This window comes from Acanthopagrus latus, chromosome 21 (genome assembly GCF_904848185.1).
Source record: "Acanthopagrus latus isolate v.2019 chromosome 21, fAcaLat1.1, whole genome shotgun sequence".
Taxonomy (NCBI): Eukaryota; Metazoa; Chordata; class Actinopteri; order Spariformes; family Sparidae; genus Acanthopagrus; species Acanthopagrus latus.
This window is the reverse complement of record NC_051059.1, coordinates 6,932,771-6,952,709: the sequence shown is the minus strand read 5'-3', so window position 1 is coordinate 6,952,709 and position 19,939 is coordinate 6,932,771. Positions and strand designations below refer to the sequence as shown.

The following is a 19,939-nucleotide window of genomic DNA, read 5'->3' as shown; positions in this document are numbered from 1 at the left end:
TAGTCTCGCTTAAAAAGAATAATTTACTGTCAGACTACAAAAATGTTGCTTTTTCAAACAGCCCAGACGTTGATTGATGCTTTTTTCGCCATGAATATTTCCTTTTACAGAGGAGGAATAATGACTTTAATACAAGTTTTGGGGGCCTTTAAAAATGGATGAGGATATTTAGGTTGTTTTAAAGATGCCTCTTTAAGAGCAGGAATAATGCTGCAAAAGTGAGCTTGTTTTCAAAGAGAGGAAATTCAGGCTTGACCTGATTCTATGCACCGCGTTATCTGCCTTAAAATGTCAAGGACCTGAATACGCTGATCAGGGCATGAAAGTACTTATATATATTACGTCCTTGAGTCCCAGAGATTAGAATTTCCATTTCAGGCGAAAAGCCTCATGGAAAGCCAAAAAAAAAAAAAAAAAATCACATGCTGAGTGTAGAAAACTGGAAAGGTTACCGGGCTTTATCTGCAATTATGCAAAAAACACAGAGATTGGCCAAACCAATGTTCACTGGTACAAAGGGAATCCACAGTGCCTTGATGTTGCTTACAGCATTGTCCTCTCGCATTCGGATGTGTAGCATACAGCACATCCTAGAGGAGAATATAGGCAAGAACAGCTGACTATACACAAGTCACACCTTGTTATATTTTGAATTATGAATACAGGCAATTAAACTTTAAATCCCCCCTATAGTGAAACGATAGAGAGAGCTAATTAACAAGTATTTCTTAAATTTGGTTTTAATTCAGGAGCTTCTCATTTGCACATAAGATAGAGAGGAATATTCTCAGATAACATCTCACTGCTTTAGTCACATCCAAGGCTGTATTTAATTTTAACATTAAAAACACAGTTTTACTCCAACTCTACAAATAAATATCAAGAAAGATGTAAAAGCTTCCCTCTCTTTGACCCTCTTCTTCTATCAGCTATGCTGACATGGAGATGCTAAGATGTTGACAACTCCGCTTCTGCACCCATTGTGTCAACTGCTTCAATTTCAGGGAGGATTTTATTCTTTTCTCTTTTTTTTTCCATCGAAGACAGACTCGGGACATAAAAAAAATGAAATTTTGGTACTTAGGTCACATGAAAAAACCTGCTCTCTCATCTTTTCATCAACACCTGGGAATATAAATAGATCAGTTTAAAAATACTGGCTTTCATCTTCAATTACACCTCTGCATATTCAACATGAGAGCAATGGTGCCCCCTTGTGTAAAACATAATTAATAGTCTGATGGTGATACGCACGCAGGGCAAACAGATTGTTCAAAGCATGAAAACATGAAGAAGATTTACCTGCGGAGTGTGATCACCTGTATGTTAAGCTCTGAGTTACAGTGTGTGTTTTTGAACATTTTTATTCCACACTCATACAGTTTCCTCTGCAGTCAACGTGTATTGATTCCCTCAGAAGTGCAGGGCACTCCCTGTGTCCGTCTTTAGCCTGCTCTTCAGACAGACTGCAGCTTTATCCTCCGCTGTCAGAGCTCTGAGCACACTGCACTGCCCTGCGCTCAGTCAGGCGCTCGTAGGACAGCGCTGTCATAACCTGCAAAAATGTACAGCGTGATGTGGCTTTAGAGAATAGAGAGCAGCGAGTAATAAGTGGAGGCTATCAAAGGCATGCTGAGCGAGGGATTTTACTGGCATGTAGCTACTGCTTATCAGTCTTGGTAGGAGAATATAAAAATGTTTTCTAGCTTCTAACGGGGAAGGTACATACATGGGAGGGTAGAAAACAGGAAGCACTGAGTTAAAGCATTAACCGTGTTAACTCCTGTTCATTGAGGGTATAAAATTAAAGCAATACTAAGACATTTTGTGCAAAACTCTCAATCAGTTTCTTGTCAAGAGGTAGACAAGAAGATTGATGCCAAACTTATGTGTGTACGGTAAATACGACGCTGTAGTTAGCAGCCAATTAGCTTAGCATAGGATAGCGGTAGGTGCTGCAAACATTTTTCCACTTTGGTATTTGTACGGAACAAAGAAGTTTTAACATGTTAATTAGTGAGCCATCTACAAACACATCTAATTCATTACCACATTATATTTCAGCCTTGTCGCATAATAACGCTGGCAGTTAATGTTTCTACAAACCACAAGTACGACCATGTTTGACATGACTTGGGATACGTTCCTTACATTTGTTCGGAAAGTTTTTGTCGATCATTTGAGTTAGTTTCTGAAATGTTCTGACCAAAAATTCTTACATATTACAAATTTAATTACCTAGCTTCAGAAGTACAAGCTAGCTGTTTCTCCCTGTTTCCAGTCTTTGCTGAGCTAGCCAAACTTAGCTGTAGTCCCTTGTATTAAGTGGACAGATAGAAGAGTGGCGTCAGTCTTCACTATTTCATTTGTCGCACATTTTTCATCGGAACACAAGACAGCTTGCCAATTCTCTGTTTGAAGACTCTATGCTAAGCTAAGCTAACAGGCTGATGGCTCCAGTGTAATATTCGCCATAGAGACATGAGACTTGTTTCCTCTAATGTCACTCTTGGCAATATCAAAATCTGTCTGTAATTATGTCACCAAATCTTTGTCTTTACTCCACTGAGCTTGCGTTCTACTTACTGAGATCATGACGAGGAGCGCGAGCATCATGCCCAGCATGATGTACAAATTATTGGTCAGTCCTCCAGCCCACAGGGGACCCAAGATGGTGGCCAGGCCCCCAACTGAGCGTCGGACACCTTGGCTGAATCCTTTAGGGTAACGCATCACAAAGAATGGCATTTTATTTCCTTTTCATCGACAGACGTGAAAATACATTGTTATGTGTCGAGGACGCTGAGGTGAAGCGGCAAAATCACTCGCCAACCTTGTGTTTTCTCTGCTGTGACTTTGGAGAAGAGAGACACCTGAGACACGGCCACGAACGGAAGCCCCAGCAGCTGCAGAAACACTCCGATGATGAAGGCCGACAGCTCCCATCCATAACCACCTGGCAGCGACGGAAAGATTAAATAAATGAGATGAATGGATTACTGAATTACAGCTGTTTGCCCACAAATTATATGAAACATGTCATTAAACAATTTCCTTCACAGGCTGTAATCTAACACCAGCTCTCATGTATCTAAAATTAATATATTTCTAGATCACTTGGCTGGTTTATTAGGATATTTTGCTGCCGTTTATTTCCAGTACGAAGGAATACGGATTCAAAGTGTGCGACAGATCACGCTTCAGTTATCCATATCTTTCTTCTCTGGGTTTTTTTTTTTTGAGTTCCTCTCACAAATGGGCTGGCACCACCAGAGATAGCTCTATTGGAAAGCGAAACCACTGCCAAGCTGGCAGCCACTACAGTTTTGTTCTCTGCTGCTTTGCATCATGCACATGTTTGTGTGAATCTGTGCCCACTCAGACTGTTGGATGTCCCCGCATAAGCTGGAAGTCTCTAATCTTATAATCAAAATGCAATTTCAACAATCAAACATGTTTCTTGGTGGTTCAAGGGGAAAAAAAAAAGAACGTATTTTCCTTCTGCCTTCAAGGTTTTTTTTTTTTATCCTCTTTTTGTTGGGTCGTTTTAGCTGTAACTGTAACAAATAGCAAACAAATGTAGGATACGCCTTAACAAATAGCATTTTTGTCTAATTAGATTACTGTAATCCTTTTATATGTACTCAGGCACTCCCCGGCTCCAGCACCTGTCACTTGTAATCAGAGCGATAAACGTGACAAGCTGCAACAGACGCGGGCCAACGTGAACATACAGGATCCAGTTTGCCTGTGAGATCTCCTGCTGGCCTGACAGAGAGATATCCTTTACAAAGCACACTCGAGGCAGCCGGTGTGTAACCCAATATGGCTGCCCTGCGCTCTACACACCAACACCAGTCACACAGAAAGGATTTGGCACAGAACATGATTTTTTTTTTTTTTAAGCATTTGCATGTGTGTTTGTGTGTTTTCTCGGACAGGTTAGCACCTCGGGGGTTGCCGAGGAAGGCGAGGCACCAGACGCAGGCGGTGCAGCAGATGAACAGGCCCACGGCCAGCACGGCTCGGTCCTCCACCTTCCTGCTCAGCCAGCGGACGAAGAAGAAGCCCAGGATGACCTCCACCCCGCACAGGCTGTACATCAGGCTGTTGGCCAGCTCGCCAAAACTAAAGTAGCGCTGCGTCATAGGCGTCACCATGGTCTGGGGATGTTTGAGAGAGATGAGTCAGGAACAGAGGTGGAGATTCTTATCAGGGCTGAATCAAGTTTTTTTTAAATTATTTTAAGTCCTTCAAGGGCTTCATTCAATCCAGATCAAAAGAGTTGCTCTGTTTTGATATTGGAATAGTTGTATAATCCAGGTCAGCACCGTGTGACGGTTCAGCCACCAGTGTTTAATGAGAAGAGGGGGGGGCCTCTTCATTTTCCATGTGCCGGGGCGTGCAGACTGATTATGCACACTTGTTACATCAGTTTAACTCTGGGCATTAAGCGCCACTTGATTATTTTCTCAGCGTTTAGAGCGCAGGTCTTTTCAGGTAAGGCTGGGATTGATGCGGCTTGAATGAAACTCGGGGTAAAATAGTGTGACACTGTGTGAAATGCTTGGAAACTCCGGCTGATGGATCTCAACGGTAGCTGCGCTCACCTCCAGGGCTGTCTGATTGAAGAGAGTGATGAACTGAGCCGTGAGGAGAACAACCACCTCTTCTCTCAGGAACTCTGCAGAGTGAAAGGCAGAAATATATATATATATATATATATATATATATATATATATATATATATATATATATATATATATATATATATATATATACTGAGAAACCAAAGAGTAAAATCATAAAACAAGCTCAAGTGGTACCATTAAATTGAAGTTCAGCAACCGGTGAGTTAGCTCAAGATAAAGAAGTTATAGAAAAGAGAAGAAAACCCGGACTAATCTGAAAGTAATCTGAGCGCTGACAGAGGCAGGCGTGACGGATCCTCGCCGACTGGTCATGTTGATCCTGCAGCCCAACAAACTGTCTTTATCTTATTCTGGAGATAAGTGAAAGCTCTGATCTTCTTTTTTTTTCTTTTCTTTTCTTCTTCCTGTATGTCTAAAGCATGATAACGCCAGGGAAGAAAAAAGTGTTTTAATAAATTCTGATACTAGCTTTTCCTGGAACAAAAACTCCCTCATGGACTTGGAGGGGAGGAAAAATGAGCAGGGCTTGCTGCTAAATTTGGAAGTTCATGCCAGATGGCTGGAGGAATGGCTTTATAGTACAGTGTGTGATCTAGTGCGGTTCAATTCTCTCTGTGGAGTGTTTTTTTTTTTTTTTTTTTTTTCACGATTATTCATATGATTTCATTTTTAGACTATGGCAAATACAGTATGTCATGTATCTGTAGTGTATGTATTTATAGTATGCACGTATTTTAATCTGTGTGTGTGTGTTCCATGTAGGTATAGACAGGGTTAAAAAGGGCTCTCAAGTGATTTATTATTGCACTTCAAAAAAGTCGGGGGAAAGGGGAAGAGAGAGATTTTTTTAAAAATCAATACATCCAAAGCCGAGATACCCTGATCTTTGCTCCCTAGCATGAATCAAGCTCCAAAAACACCAGATCCTACAACTTCCATGATGCAACATGATAACACCTGTCATTAGACCCTCCTACGTCCTGAGTTCGTGATACAGACTTTCTGTCATAAATTTGGACGTGAAAGCCAAGTTTAAACCCGCTGTGACTTCTCCCTCTGCTTTGTGGACTTCCCTTTTGAAGCTTTGAGTTTGCCATTATGGTCACGAGCATAGCTGGAAGAGAGGGCGGGGCTGGGGAGGATACTGATTGGAAAAACTTGGCACCGACTTGTCAGCCACAAGGTAGTCATGCCCTAAAGCACGTCCTGCTTTATTGTCTACTGTAAATGAGACCACAATTTACTAAATGAAGGTCATGTTATAAAGATTAAAACTTGAAACCACTGACTGTTGCGATTAAGACCATTAGCTCTTTGGGAAAGCTCTTTTTCGGAGGTTATAAATAAAGCTAGAAGCAGGGTCAGTCTCTCGTGAGCTTATTTACAACATCACTTGTCTGTGAGACCAGCTGAGCCGCCCCCTGCTGGCCATCAGAAAGAATGCAGGTTGAAGACATTGTTCAAGCCAAGACTACAATGATGACGCCATCCAATTTATTTTGTCAGACATGGCAAAGCTCCTCCTCCTCCTTTTGAAAAGTAAACTCATTTTCATGTACAAAAAATTGGCAGGTGACCCTTTAAGATTAATAAGATAATCAAATAACCTTATACAAATATTAGCAAATTGGAAAGCATTGATCAGCTGTAACATTTTTTCACCTACAACTTAAAGGTCCACTGTGTACCATTTAGTGGGTGAGAGGTTTTCTTAGTTTCAGGTGACTATGAAAACATAGATATTCCCTTTAGGCTCTTAAAGCCCTGCTAAATCCTACACACTGGACCTTTAAAAACAGTTTATAGGAATGTTCAAAACTAAAACTGTTATGGCAGGCCAGCTTTGGTAACCATGTTACCAGTCAGTCATTTCAAGACATCTTGGGATAGCTTAGAATCGCACAGACTGGAAACAGGAGGACGCGTTATATAAATAAGATTTCTTAGTGAGCCTCTAAGGTGTTAGAGGCTGTATTTCTGAGGCAAGCTAGTTTTTTCCCCTTGCTTCCAGTCCTTTATGCTAAAATAAGATTACCAGCTACTGGCTATAGCTTCTTACTTAGCATCCAAGACATGAGATTGGCATCAATCTTCCCATCTAGCTCTCTGCATTTCTCATGGTAGGCTGTTTAATTATTCCTTCACCAGGGCTGCCCAAAGTGGGGTCCATGGGCCAAAGCTGGCCTGTCATAAGGTTCAAAATCTGCCCATCAGATGGTTTAGGATAAAAATATGTATATGTAAAGGTACCATATGTAGGAATTTTGGTTGGAAACATTCAAAAATTAACTAAAAATATCAACAGAGGTTTCTACTCGTTAGCATGCTAACCAGCTAGCCCTGGCCTGTCCCGGCCCAAAGCCTTCCTGCTAACAGTGTTATCACCTACACTCCCCTGGTGCTCCAGACTCACAGTCCGGATCACTAGCTCCGTTGCTACCTGAGCGAACTAGCTAATAGTAGCTATTGTAAGCAGCATGTAACACTAACCATGATGAAATTCTGCCCAGTTTGTTCTAATTATGAATCTGACAGGTGGCAAATTCTTAAATATTGCAACTTTAATTAATTATGAAATAAATGTCTGCTTATGTTGTTTTATTTTAGTAAGAACAATTGCTGTTTAAATCTTACTATGTATGTATGAACAAATTCATTTTTTTATTTTCGCAATCCGAGACCAGCCTGCAGAATGACTCTTTGAATGTCTCCGTTATAAGACGCATCGCTATGAAGGTGTTGAAGAAAACTGCATCAGTGCAAGAGACAGAACATAACTGAGAGCCTGCAGCTCATGCTGATTGTTGATTGTCCGGCCTCAGCTGGAAAATAAAGTTATGTCATGCCATGCTCAATGTGGGTGGACATTAGGTTCAATGTTACTTACGTAGGAGGAATGTCAGAGGGAGGCAGAGACCATTTGAGAGTGATTAAAAAAAAGTTTTTTTTAAAAAGGAACATCTCGGGGCAGATGTCAGATTTCATAAACTTGCCGGGAAGCACGAACTGGACGAGGCCCACGAGACCCAGGCCTCACAACAATTACTACTCACGTTAGCCATTTTCACCTGAAGCAGACGTCTGCGGCCATAAATAACAACGGTTACAGCGAGCCGAGCTAATCAGCCGGGATCCGAGGAGGCGCTGTCAACATTGCCCGTCCAACTCTGCGAGAGGTGTGCGCAGCAGAGTCAACAGATGCCTCGTCCTGAAGCTGCCATGTGAAAACAACATCATTGCAGATAACAATGAACGTGTAAGGCGCAGCAGATGGATAAATGTTTTGTCTTTGTAATGCTTATGTGTTGAATGGATGCAGCTTTGATTTGTAGACTGCTGCAGCGTGACTGTTAGAAGGACTTTATCAATAAAAGGGGAATTTGAATGATGAAAAAATATCCACACCTCTCTTTGGGATCCTAGTACAATTTTGCATCTCAATAATGCTGTACAATAGATGTTGGCCCTCCAGAGCAGTGTGTTTGGGTAACCCTGCTTTAAAGCATTAGTAGCTATTCATATAGTGCTTATGACTGCGTGATATTTTCCTTGTTCCAACTTTTCTACTTGTGCTGCGAGTGTTGCACGACCCGGGGCCGCAAATCAAAAGGCTTGATGAAAGAAAGTGAAAGATCTGCCGGAGTTTCAACGATTCCGCGCTCATACAGAAGAAAAAGTTGAGGGGGGGGGATCAATAATTCAGGGGAGCGAATACCAGACACACTGTAACAGCTAGCAGACACTCCTACAGAAATGTGCTCGGGCTGCAGACATCCTCCCAGTTTTGCTCCTGAGTTTCTGGTGCTGCAGATTTTCTTCAAAACAAAAAAAAACAAACAAAAAAAAAAGGATCAATAGGAAGAATGCTGGCCACATTACCAATTCTGTCTCCATTTCATCCACAAGTCAACCACAGCAAGCCAGTCAATAAAAAAGGAAGTCTGCTATCCTTCCCTCCACATCTTCAAAGAGTGAGAGAATCAATACCGAGGTTTGACACGCAGACACGCACACACACACACACACACACACACACACACACACACACACACACACACACACACACAGGTTAACAAAGCACAGAAAAAAGTAATCAATAGCGGCACACAATGACTGCTTGCATCCCATGTAAACTTACTATGACACTAATCCAATAAGACACCTGACATCATATATATACATACACACACACATACGCTCTGACATAAAGCAGACACATACACACCAGTCCAATCAATACACAGGGAATCTGATCTGACATGCCACACAGAAATTCCTCAGAGGGACCTGGAGAGTGGAAAGTGTGTGCAGTATGGCTGTGTGTGTGTGTGTGTGTGTGTGTGTGTGTGTGTGTGTGTGTGTGTATGAGAGAGAGAGAGAGAGAGAATCAATAGAGCAGATACCAAACAAGTGCATTGGTAGTGACACCTCTTGCTACCTGCGCCCCGCCAACGGAGCAGAGCTGACAGCCATTGCTCCGGGCGGGCAGTCGAAACCTGCTCGCCTCACCTCTGCTGACACTGAAGTTTTTGAAGGGGTCCGAGGCCGCCGAGGCACCGTCGGCGGGCTGCGTCTCGGACGAGCAGGTAGAGCTCTCCAACTGGTCGGTGTTGACGGCCCTGTAGGTGTGCCGCAGCTCCACGTTGGCCCCAATCAGCGGCGCCTCCTCGTCGCCGCAGCCCTCCTCCTCTTGCTTCATCTCCACCATCACCGCGCCCGCCTCCGAGCTGATGGGCGGCACGTCCCAGTACATGGCCAGGACGACAAACTGGAGCAGCACCCACAGCAGGCACATGAAGATCTGAGAGTGTGAGGTGGGGCAAGACAAAAAAAAAAAAAAATCAACAGGAAAAGAATCGTTACAACATAGAAACTATCAGGAGAGATAAAGTATTTGATGGAGTAACCTGGCACGGTGGAATAAAAGAGAGACCTGCAGTGTCAAATTATGTGGAAAAATGAAAGCAGGCGCGTGGAGCTTTGTTTTATCTCGTTTAAGCTACATCCGTCCGACAGGTGTTTTATTCAGAGGGACTCGTGAGATGGAAATAGATCGATACGGGTAGTTAAGGGCCTGAGTGTCACTGCAGGCGTTTTCTATTCTTCTTACTCCGAGGAGAACAAAGGGGGAAAGAAATGCATGAATGTAGAGTGACTACTTCCGAGGACTGTTTCTGTATTCATGAGGCTTTCGGAGAACCTTAGATTACTGATTATCTGGATGCTGTTACCCCAGGAGACGTATATTTGTTGACAACAAAGGGCCCCAGCTTGAAATCACACAGCCGCAGGAACAGGTTGAACGCCGGCCCTGGAGAGACAGGAGGAAGACAGAGGAGGAGGAGTAAAAACACAGAGGATGTGTGGAGACGGTATAGCCTTCACCCCAGTGATTTTATTGAATGCCTCGCTCCCCGAGTTGAAACTGAGCATCAAAGGCGACGCCACAGAAACCTTCCAAGTTTCTGATATTTGGCAGAAGACAGAGGAGGTGGAGGAGAGGTGAAACGACACCCCTCTCGGTGGGGAGATGAAGAGGGAGAAACTGACCGACAAGGAGGCCAGCTTGTCGACCGGCCATGATGGCTGCGAAGATACCGGCGCGCTCCTCCGGGCGCGTGCTCCGAGTCAGGAAGCCAAAGATGGAGGAGCCCGCTCCTGCACCGACACCTGAGAGGGAAACAGCATCCTTCTGTTACACCTTCACACACACACGCTATTGGTGTTATTTCATGACACAAAGGTGTGTGTGTGTGTGTCACCTGCTACAAGCCGACTGCAGAGCAACAGCCACTTTGAATATCCGATAAAATACATGAAGTTACCTGAAGGAAAAGGAAGGAAGGAAATCGCATCTTCAGTGTGAAACAAACCGCTGACCCGAAGGTCACGTGCAAATCATGTCAGCACTTGACCCTTTTCACGCGACAGCCGTTTCCCTCTGACGTCATGCTCAGGGTGTGAAGCTTGAATGCTAATATAGCATAAAGGTAACGTTATGCTGCTGTGGTCATGTAAAGGGAATCTTTAACAAATTGTTATCATTTCATGACTTATGGGCTAAAACAGCGTAATGATAACGAATTGACAACTTGCCTCTTTACACAGCTCACAATATGGAACACAGCTGTACAACACTCGACTTTCCCACCCTGAGCATGGAAAGCTGCTGCTGCGTGCCTATTGCCCAACCTGTTCCAAAAGTACAACAATGAATTTAACTTGCACTGTGATTACTGATATTTATTTATTTGTTTTCAATCGAAATACCCCCACTCATGTCTTTGAGTGAAAGAAACCAAACAGAAAACATTAAATGCACACAGACGAGCTGTAGCTGTGGGCTACTTTGTGTTTAGTGCAAATTAGCTAATGGTAGCATGCTAACACAGTAGACTGATGTGGAGAGGAATGAAAACATTGTGCCCTCCACATATTTAGCGTGTCAGTATTATTAGTGTGAGCATGTTAGCATGATAGCATTAACTTTTAGCTAGTGGTGATAGATATTATAGCTATCTTTGTCTTCAGTCCTCTCAAGGTTGCATTATGTGACGTCTAGTCATGATTACCTGGACATCTGAACTCACAATGCAGTTTGAAAAGTAGTGTACACTTTTGGGTCACTAACAGAGAGGTTACTAACTACCATCATGCATTGCACAGACAGGGGAAAAAAGGCAAATTTAAAGAGCTGCCGAATGACTTAAGACTTGAACCTCTTTTTACTTTGCCATCTGAGATACTATGGCTCACACAGCCCTCTACAGAGAATTTTCTATGTAGCATGTACTGAATAATGTATAAGTATTTCTGACAAAGCCAAAGTGCGAGTTAGAGTTTGAGTTTAACACACCCGGGGCTTTTGTACTCTCTGACTCTCTGCGTCATGTGATACGTCTTGTGGTTCGATCACTCACCGGCAATCTCGAAAAGGTTGGAGAAAAGGACGATGGACTTTGTAGTTTTGCTCCGGTCCGACCAGAACCCAAAGAGCGGGCCTGTAAGGAGCGCGCTCAGACTGAAGGCAGACAGTCCCAGGCCCAGGAAGTACGGAGGGGCCTCCAAAATCTGGAGATACCTCCATATTGTGGGCAGGATGACGGCTGAAACCACAAGAGAGCGACGAAGGGGGTCGAGGGCGGGAGAAGAGGAGGGAGATGTGTCATCGACAAGCCTTGTTTACCCACAGCAGAATATATCTGACTTAAATCAGAAGCCGTATCCTCTGTGGTTGGTGCTTTGAGCCGAAATGCCAAACAGATTCTGCTCTAATGAGACCATTATCTCATATCTTCAAGTCCATAAAGCTGTCATTATGTACTTACCGTACTCAATGCCGCTCAGCATAAATATCAGTCCAATGGTAAGAAAAGTTAAATTCCTCCTCTGGTGATTATCCATTGTGCTCAGCGGCTCGCTGCCTTTTTATACACCGACTTCTGTCTGCATGTGTTGTTCAGAGATGTTGTTCAGCAGCATAATCAGATAACAGGAGACACCGTGAGTCCAATTACAATTGCCGGCCTGCGTAGTTAGAGGACTCTGTCTCAACATTGCACGAAGTCAGAACTTCACAGAGACGGAAAAACCAGAGATCATACCGGGTCCCCCCTACAGAAGAGGCTCAGCAGGGGGGAGGAGACCTGAAATACATGAAATCATCAATAAAAACAATGCAGTCCAGTTTGAGATGATTCCAGCAGCCTGTTTCCATCAGGCATTCTCTGTGCCGGAGATGAAATTCTGTTTGAGTCGCGTCTGCAGCGCAGCAACCCCCGCTGTGAGCCTCGCGGTTCGAGGCAACGTTTCAGGTTACCAGGTGAGGTAAAGTGCACCGCACTTTATACATTTTTAAACTTGTTGTCTTCACTCTCATCAAAAGCACTTGATTCTCTACCACAAACCACGGCAAGACACGCGCCGAGGCCCGTCGGCCTCCTTGCAGGTTATAGATATTAACTTTTTTTTTTCTTTTTCAAATATTCTTTTTGGCCTTTATATGGCTTTATTCACAGAACAGCTCAAGAGATGACAGGAAAGAAGATGAGAGAGAGGGGGAGTGACACCCGGGACATGGGACTCCCGCTCTACCAACTGAGCTACACGGCACCCCAGATATGAACTTTTTACATAGTTTACATATGCAGAACTTCACACACAGCAATACAAACAAACAGGTAATACGATATGTCAGATAAACTAGGATTACATTTCCCTGAACATGAGGCCGTCCACCAGAACGTATGATAAAAGGTGGGGGGGGGGGGGGGGCAATCCAAAAGGCAACAGTGTTGTATTCAATACTGCATACATTAGGTCTGACACATCTGTCTGTTTTATTGAATGGCTGGCTCCATTTTCAAGCTGCTCTGGTGTTCCTGGCCTCAGGCTTGTTATATTAAACAGAACTGTCACCGAGTTAATACAGCCATATGTTTTTTTATTCCAGCAACGCATGAATAATACAAAGACTTTCGATTGTTTGAATAACGCATATAAGCCCGCTCAACATCCCGCGCTCACATCGCACAGTGTCGGGGCACCCTGAGAGGTTCGGATCACGGCGGGCTTACGGGAAAATGACATGTCGCAGGACACATGTGTTTGGGTCAGTATCTCCTCTGTGTGTGTGTGTGTGTGTGTGTGTGTGTGTGTGGCAGACTCAGGATGCTTGAGAGTTCAGTGGTGGAAAAGTAGTATGAGTCCCCAGGAGTCCCCAGGAGTCCCTAGGAGTACGCGGCGGTGGCATGAGCATGCAGAAAGTGGTGATACATTTATTGTGACAAGAGGGTGCTTGACCCCATTTTGTCCACTGGAAGAGGCACCCTAGAGGCCACTTCATAGTGTTTTCTCCACTGGACGGGTGGACGACCATAGGGGCATCATAATGGAAAAAATAACATGATGGAGAATATAAAGTAATCTGTGCATGGTTATTGTGCTCTATTCATTCCGTGTAAAGAGTGACTAATCAAGAGGAGGTTGATCCAGCTTCTCCAGCGACAAATTGCTGCATGAAGCTGAGCCTCACGGGCCCACTGAGAGGCCATTAGCATCCTACCTGCCTTACCTGTGGCGGTTTCTATAGAAACGCACACCGGGCTGGAAGGTGCTGTTGCGCTCACCTTTGAGCCTTGGTAAACACCAGGGAGTTCCCCGGTGAACAAACAGCACTCAGTCGATCACCGCCACTGCACTGGAGCCTGCTGGAGATGCGAGGCGATCAGCTGTTGGCAGGAGGACATTTGACTTTCAGATAAAGAGCAGCTTGTTAGGTGGATATACATACTTGGGGCTGGGAGGCGGCCGAGATAGGAGTGGGGCATGTTCTTGAACGCAGCTTCTCCCCGGAGGTCGTTCAGCATCCCCATTAACATCAACCTGCAGGGTGCTCGCAGGCGGCAGACACGGTAAGGAGGACGATCGACTGGGCCGAGCAGCGAGGCTCTGGAAAACACTGTTGGGAGGTCATTAAGAAGGAAAAACACAGGTGGAGTTTCAGAAACTTCACATTCAGATTTCAAACTCTTGGGTACACGATTATACATACTGCACGTGTCCGGCCGGGGTGGATGAAACAGATGGATGCATAAATCTGACAGCTTTGAATGGACTGTTACCAACTGGTTTTGCATTAAAGGCACAGTCCGCGCATTTTGCACATCAAGTTCAGTTCACTTGCCGCCAGCAGCACTACTTAGCCTGTGAGAACAGTTGCATAATGTCTTCCGTGCCCCCGGAGGAGCTCTCTGACAAAACAACATCCGATGAGGTCATCGGGGTCCTCGCACTGAAACCTGAAATATTCAACAGAGAGGGTGTTGTGAACTGAGGTGGTGGAGAAAGAAAGGCATGTAGTTTTACAGGCTTTAAATGTGTATAAAAAAAGATATTGCATTATGGGAAGTGTAGGCATAATCTTTTTCAAGCTCGACCTAAAGATGGACTCAAAGTCAGGATATGGCGAGCTCCTCTGCCTTGATTTTGATCATTTTGTTAGCGAGTCAGTCCCAGGAGCAGATCAGGATGTTTAAGGGGCACCAGTGCACAAATGTCATGATATATTGTCCCTCGTATACGTGCAGAGAGGGCACTGCACCATGTTTTGTCCGCTTTATCATGATTTATCTACCAGCTAAGAGATAAACTGAAATATTTCAACTGAAAGCATTTATGGTCCCTGGAGAATGACAACTACCGACTTTTCCTCTGGGGCCATGAGCAGGTCAAATCTGGTGCACATTCATGTTCCATGTCGGGATTAAAGTTACAACTTCTAACCTGCTTATGCTGCTAAAAGCATTCCCCTCAGTTTCATCTGCACTTTCGTTTTTGGTACACTGTAATCGGCATGTCAGCGATAAGCTTGTTCTGAGCTGAGCTCTGTGCAGAGGCAATCACTGTGCACACGGCGGACTCCGGTTAGATTTGTGTCCAACTTGACACCGACTTGCTCTGATGTCAGGCATACATGGGCAACTGTAATCTCACGAGATCAAGAGCAGCCGCGGGGAATTCATGTGAAGTGGAGGGTTGGACCGTAAACAGGCCCGTTAATGGCAAAACATTTATGGGTCTGATAACATTTTAATAACCAGGAAGTGACTTCCTATTCGACATGACCGCAGCTTCTTGTCTCTGTCCCATGCATCTGCCACCTGCTCTCCACAGTCCACCTCGAACTCGCACGTTAGCATGCTGATGTTAGCCGTGCATTCAAACAGCCTCACGGTCCTGCTAGCACTTAATTTGTCTCGCAAGAGTCGTGTGGAAATAAATCTCAAATGTGGCCCTTTAAAACGTACCTCGTCGTCCCATAACCCACTGATGTCTGTTCAGTGAATAATAGCATATCGATTCCTGGAGACAGACGTTTAAATTATTAGACGCACGAGCTGCTGCCACTCGAGGCCAAAAGTGTTTCTTCTGAAGTCTATTGAATTTTGTTAAGATACATTTTGCATTTCGGCTCTGAAGATCACTCAGTTTGAAAGAACAGAAAAATTAATCAGATGAAGTAAATCATTTCACGAGTCGAATATGAAATGTGTCGATGCATCAAATCAAAAATCTAATTTGTACCACCGTTGGATTAAATCACTAAATCCCTGGTGTCCATGTCTGCCTTTATATGCCCGTGTGTGTGTGTGTGTGTGTGTGTGTGTGTGTGTGTGTGTGTGTGTGTGTGTGTGTGTGTGTGTGAGCGACAGAGATCTGTTCCACGCGTCGACAGCTCAGCAGCAGGAGTGGAGGGCGGATGGGCATGGAGGGCAGCGAGCTCGGACCAAGATGCCAGTGTCCAGTGTGGGGGAGGACAGAGCCATCCTGCTGGGCTTCGCCATGATGGCCTTCTCTGTGCTCATGTTCTTTGTGGTCGGCATGACTGTGCTCAAGCCTTACATTACCAGGTACACTGTAGCTCACCTTCTGACACCAGAAGTGATGGACGGGACTTCGACTTATATGTGACTTTAAACAACATGGTAGACATTCTGTTACACGCAGATGACTACCACGATTCAAAGTTCATAGAGCAATACTCATTTTTAGGGCTGCACCTTACTAAACTTAATAGTTTTATTATTAATTTATTAACTGGTGACTAAATTATTATTATTATTTTTTTTGATGAAATGATAAATTGCTTAGTTAAGAGTTTTCAAGCAACGGTCCAAAGATATTCAAATTACAGGAGAGAGAGTTACCAAATCAGCACATTTGTCGAACTTGAACTTGCAAATATCTGGCTTTTTTTTTTTTTTTTTTGATTAAACTCTTCCTGACTAATCCAATAATCCTTTCGGGACAAAGTCAATTTATGATGTACAACTTAGACATTTAGGAGATCAAGTAGTGAGCAAGTGATGAAATAACCCGGAGCCCTATGCAAACTAGATGTTACGGGAGCCCGCTGCTACCGAGGACAGAAAAAAAACACTTGGCGGCCACGCTACCAGCAGGCGGAGGGGTGCTGAAAATAACATCACCACCGCTCCCATCTTGATTTAGCGCGTTAGCGTGCTAACATAATAGTATTTTGCAGTAATGAGTCCTAAAACCTGAAAATCAGTCAGCATTTTTGCACGTCCGGCTTCCTCGTCTCAAAGTGTTTGTTTTCTTTAATGAGTTCAGAATCAGAATCAGAATGCTTTATTAATCCCCGAAGGCTAAACTGTTTATGCTCCATGAGTAATTATAGTTTGTTTGTTTGTTTTTATGAATAGCAATTTGAGTCTGATAGTCAGAGGGAATAGTTGTACAGTTTAATGGCCACATGTAGGAATGACTTCCTGTGGCGCTCAGTGGTGCGTTCAGGAGCCGTTAGTCTCTGGCTGAAGGTGCTCCTCTGTTCGACCAGAGTTCATGGTTGAAGGCCTGAAACGAGGTCTGCGGTCACCACAGGCTTAAGATATTCACACCTTCTGCTCCACGACGTGAGCAGCCCTACGTGAGCGTCCGTAAAATGCGCCACAAGAAAGAGCGAAAAACCCCTCGCATCTGAGAACCGACAAGAAAGAGTTACAGTCGCTCTGCTGTGAGGGTGTTTCAGTGTGTCAGACATGCGAGAGTTGGATAAATCAGACTTTCCCTCCTGTTTTCCAGTAAGTGGGAGGAGGCCAGCTGTGTTCTCCTGGGGACCGAAATCCTGGAAGAGTGGGTGGACTGCAGAGGTGTGAGCGCCGTGCCTTGCCTCAGGGTAAAGGTTAATCTCACAGCCTCCAATCAGACGGCTCTCCTCCACTTTGACGAGGAACCGGTGCTCCTCGCTCTTGAGGTAGGGATTTAAGGCTGTAAATTGCCGGGGATTTTTTGGGTCTTACCTTGAAGCTTTATGAGGTTCAGATGTGCTTCACGCCAGGTGGGGCTTGTCGACTGTATGGGAGGAACACCTGCAGCATCTGGCCCTGGAGAAGTGGACTTAAAGCTTTACGTTTATGTACTGCTACTGACATGAAGGGACGGTCAGACCTTAGTTTTGCTTCCGCGGACTCAGAATCCCGGTGTCATATTAACTGTCTTAACAGGGACTTGAGGAAAGTAGAGAAAAACCTGTGCTGAACAAGCTGACAGGATGGAAAACTGGCAGTCCTGTGATTACTGTACCCTTGTGAATAAGCCAGCAGACATTATTATGGGATGCTCTCATGCTGCACTTCTGCTCCATTCAGAGCAATTGGAGGAAAGGCTTTTTTTTTTTTTAAGAACATGGAGGCTGGAAAGGGTTTTTCTCCTTTTTTTAAACATACAAAAAAAAAAAAACCTGAATCAAAAAAGAACATTGCAGCACGTCTCGCTGATTGCAATCAGCCCCGCCGACTGTAACAAGAAGGTCACTTGATAAAAAATTACACTTGAATCATCTCTTTTTTCTCTCCCAGTGTTTCTACATACCGAAATGTCGGATGGCCAGAGCAGAACTTCAGAGTGAAGTTGAGGAAGTGAAAAAGTACCTGGACACAAAGCTGGTGAGCCCCACATCGTGCTTCGCTGACAGTACGCGGCACCCGAAGAACGCCATCATGTGCAGGAAGTACACCCTGTTTGCACTGGTGTGGCCCTGTCTGATGCTGGGTGGCGGAGCTCTGCTGGTGGGCCTGGTGAAGCTGACGCAGTGCTTGGCCCACACGTCGTCTGAGATGCGCAGCAAGGCTTGGGACGGCAGAAGGACATCAAGACACGCTCAGGGCAAACTGTACAGACTCCTCCGGAGGTCCAGCACACACTCTCCCTCATGACGCACGCAGTGGTCGAGCTGCAACATGCCAAAACATACCAGTGATAAACATGTGAAGCAGTGGCTGTGCCTTCAAACAACCTAAAAGTCATCTGAGTGTGTGACAAAGACACAAGGCCAACATAAAGTAATGCAGTAACCATAGAAGTGCAAAATGAATCCCATTCCAAACAGTTTTGTGGTAAACTTTGTTGATGTAACATTTTATTTTAGCCTGTATGTTCTCCGTTTCAGAGAGTGGTGGTTGTTATAAACTTCTCTGACTTCTTTACAGACTAACATAACACTAGCGCTTTGGGTTGACATCACTGTAGTCCTCACTTCACTACATCACTTCAGAGTTTCCGCCCGGTTCATACCAGCTAAGCACACTGGTGCATTATTTTCCCTGATGAGTAGGTCAATAGCTGTTCAAACTGCTGTGCTTGTATCATACTCTAAGTACTTGTCCGCCCATTATTTAAAAAAAGCGTGTGACAGCAGTGATCCCACAGTCGGCTAAACCCAGAATCATAAAAGCACAAGAAACCTCCTTTATGTCTCTGCCTGAGTTATTTTTAAAAACATTTGGTCCCTTTGCAGTTGAATAATACTAACTATATAATACTATTAACACTAATACTACACAATAATGCTTATAAAAAGTTATTTGTTGACACCAAAAAGCAAAAATGAACACACTGGAAGCATGAAAAGGCCTCGTAACCTTCTGTTAGTCACCAGCGTTTGTTTTCCCCGCGCAGGTTCTGATGATGCATGATCACCAAAACAGTCCAGTCAGCGAGTCACATGTCAGTCTGTTTAACTTCCTCGTGGTTGGTTTGTAAAAAGCCAGTGTGTACAGGGAACGGATCATACGTTAAAAATCAGGGTAAACAGGAAACGGATCACACGACTTTTAACGTAATCCTGTTCACGTTGTGTAAACAGGAAACCATACAAAACGTAAATGTAACGATGTATATTTTTTTTCATACATACTGGATTGTTCTGACAGAAGTACAGTACAATCCAATGCAATCACTACAGCACATGCAGGAAAACCGTTTTTGTTCATAGGATGATAGGGGTGATTAATATGTACTGTGAAATCGCAATGAATACATTGGATTGGACTGATTAGCTGGCTAGCTGGCTGGAATAGCCTAAGGTTTGCAGATCCACTGGGATCACTGCATGGAATTTGCTGGATTTTACGGTACATAATAAGATAAAATATAGCCTTCACGGCAGGTTACAGTGTGGCTTGATTCGGTAGTTTCTAGTGTCTCCTCCCTTTTTCCTCTCAGACATGGTATTGCCTAAAAGCACATATGTTGGAGACAACTTAAAGCAGCATTGTGTAACTTTTGGTTTTATCTTAAACAACTTCAAAATCATGTTGATGGTACGGTTTAAGTCTGCCCCCATCACTTGTTTCTGCAGTATGTAGCTTCAGTGAGAGGGCGGGATCACAGCGTTACAAACATGTTTTAAGTTCAACATGCAAGTTTTCAACACATCGCATTATTACGACGCATTGAGTTTTGTTTGTAGTTACACACATTAC

At 44.1% G+C, this 19,939-nt stretch overlaps 2 protein-coding genes across 5 annotated transcripts; one reads left to right on the top strand and one right to left on the bottom strand.

Moving 5' to 3' along the window:
• Nucleotides 1-1,348: 1,348 nt before the first annotated feature.
• On the bottom strand, nucleotides 1,349-14,079 carry mfsd8l2 (major facilitator superfamily domain containing 8-like 2). 3 transcript variants are annotated; one of them, XM_037082646.1, is made up of 13 exons: nucleotides 13,945-14,079; nucleotides 13,781-13,861; nucleotides 11,981-12,298; nucleotides 11,573-11,758; nucleotides 10,415-10,477; nucleotides 10,203-10,322; nucleotides 9,884-9,963; nucleotides 9,162-9,453; nucleotides 4,611-4,684; nucleotides 3,950-4,163; nucleotides 2,834-2,956; nucleotides 2,587-2,717; nucleotides 1,349-1,555 (listed from the first exon to the last, which is right to left on the bottom strand). In XM_037082646.1, the coding sequence occupies exons 3-13, from the start codon at nucleotides 12,054-12,056 to the stop codon at nucleotides 1,475-1,477; spliced, it is 1,440 nt and encodes a 479-aa protein (XP_036938541.1). In that variant the 5' UTR covers nucleotides 12,057-12,298; nucleotides 13,781-13,861; nucleotides 13,945-14,079; the 3' UTR covers nucleotides 1,349-1,474. The 3 variants fall into 3 exon arrangements, with proteins under 3 accessions (XP_036938541.1, XP_036938544.1, XP_036938542.1); XM_037082649.1 differs by lacking the exons at nucleotides 11,573-11,758; nucleotides 11,981-12,298; XM_037082647.1 differs by lacking the exons at nucleotides 13,781-13,861; nucleotides 13,945-14,079 and having other exon boundaries at nucleotides 11,981-12,437.
• Nucleotides 13,867-19,877, top strand: LOC119010498 (calcium-activated potassium channel subunit beta-3). 2 transcript variants are annotated; one of them, XM_037082651.1, is made up of 4 exons: nucleotides 13,867-14,065; nucleotides 15,866-16,063; nucleotides 17,259-17,430; nucleotides 18,035-19,877. In XM_037082651.1, exons 1-4 carry the CDS (start codon nucleotides 13,980-13,982, stop codon nucleotides 18,389-18,391), a joined length of 813 nt encoding a protein of 270 aa, XP_036938546.1. In that variant the 5' UTR covers nucleotides 13,867-13,979; the 3' UTR covers nucleotides 18,392-19,877. The 2 variants fall into 2 exon arrangements, with proteins under 2 accessions (XP_036938546.1, XP_036938545.1); XM_037082650.1 differs by lacking the exon at nucleotides 13,867-14,065 and having other exon boundaries at nucleotides 15,667-16,063.
• Nucleotides 19,878-19,939: the final 62 nt, after the last annotated feature.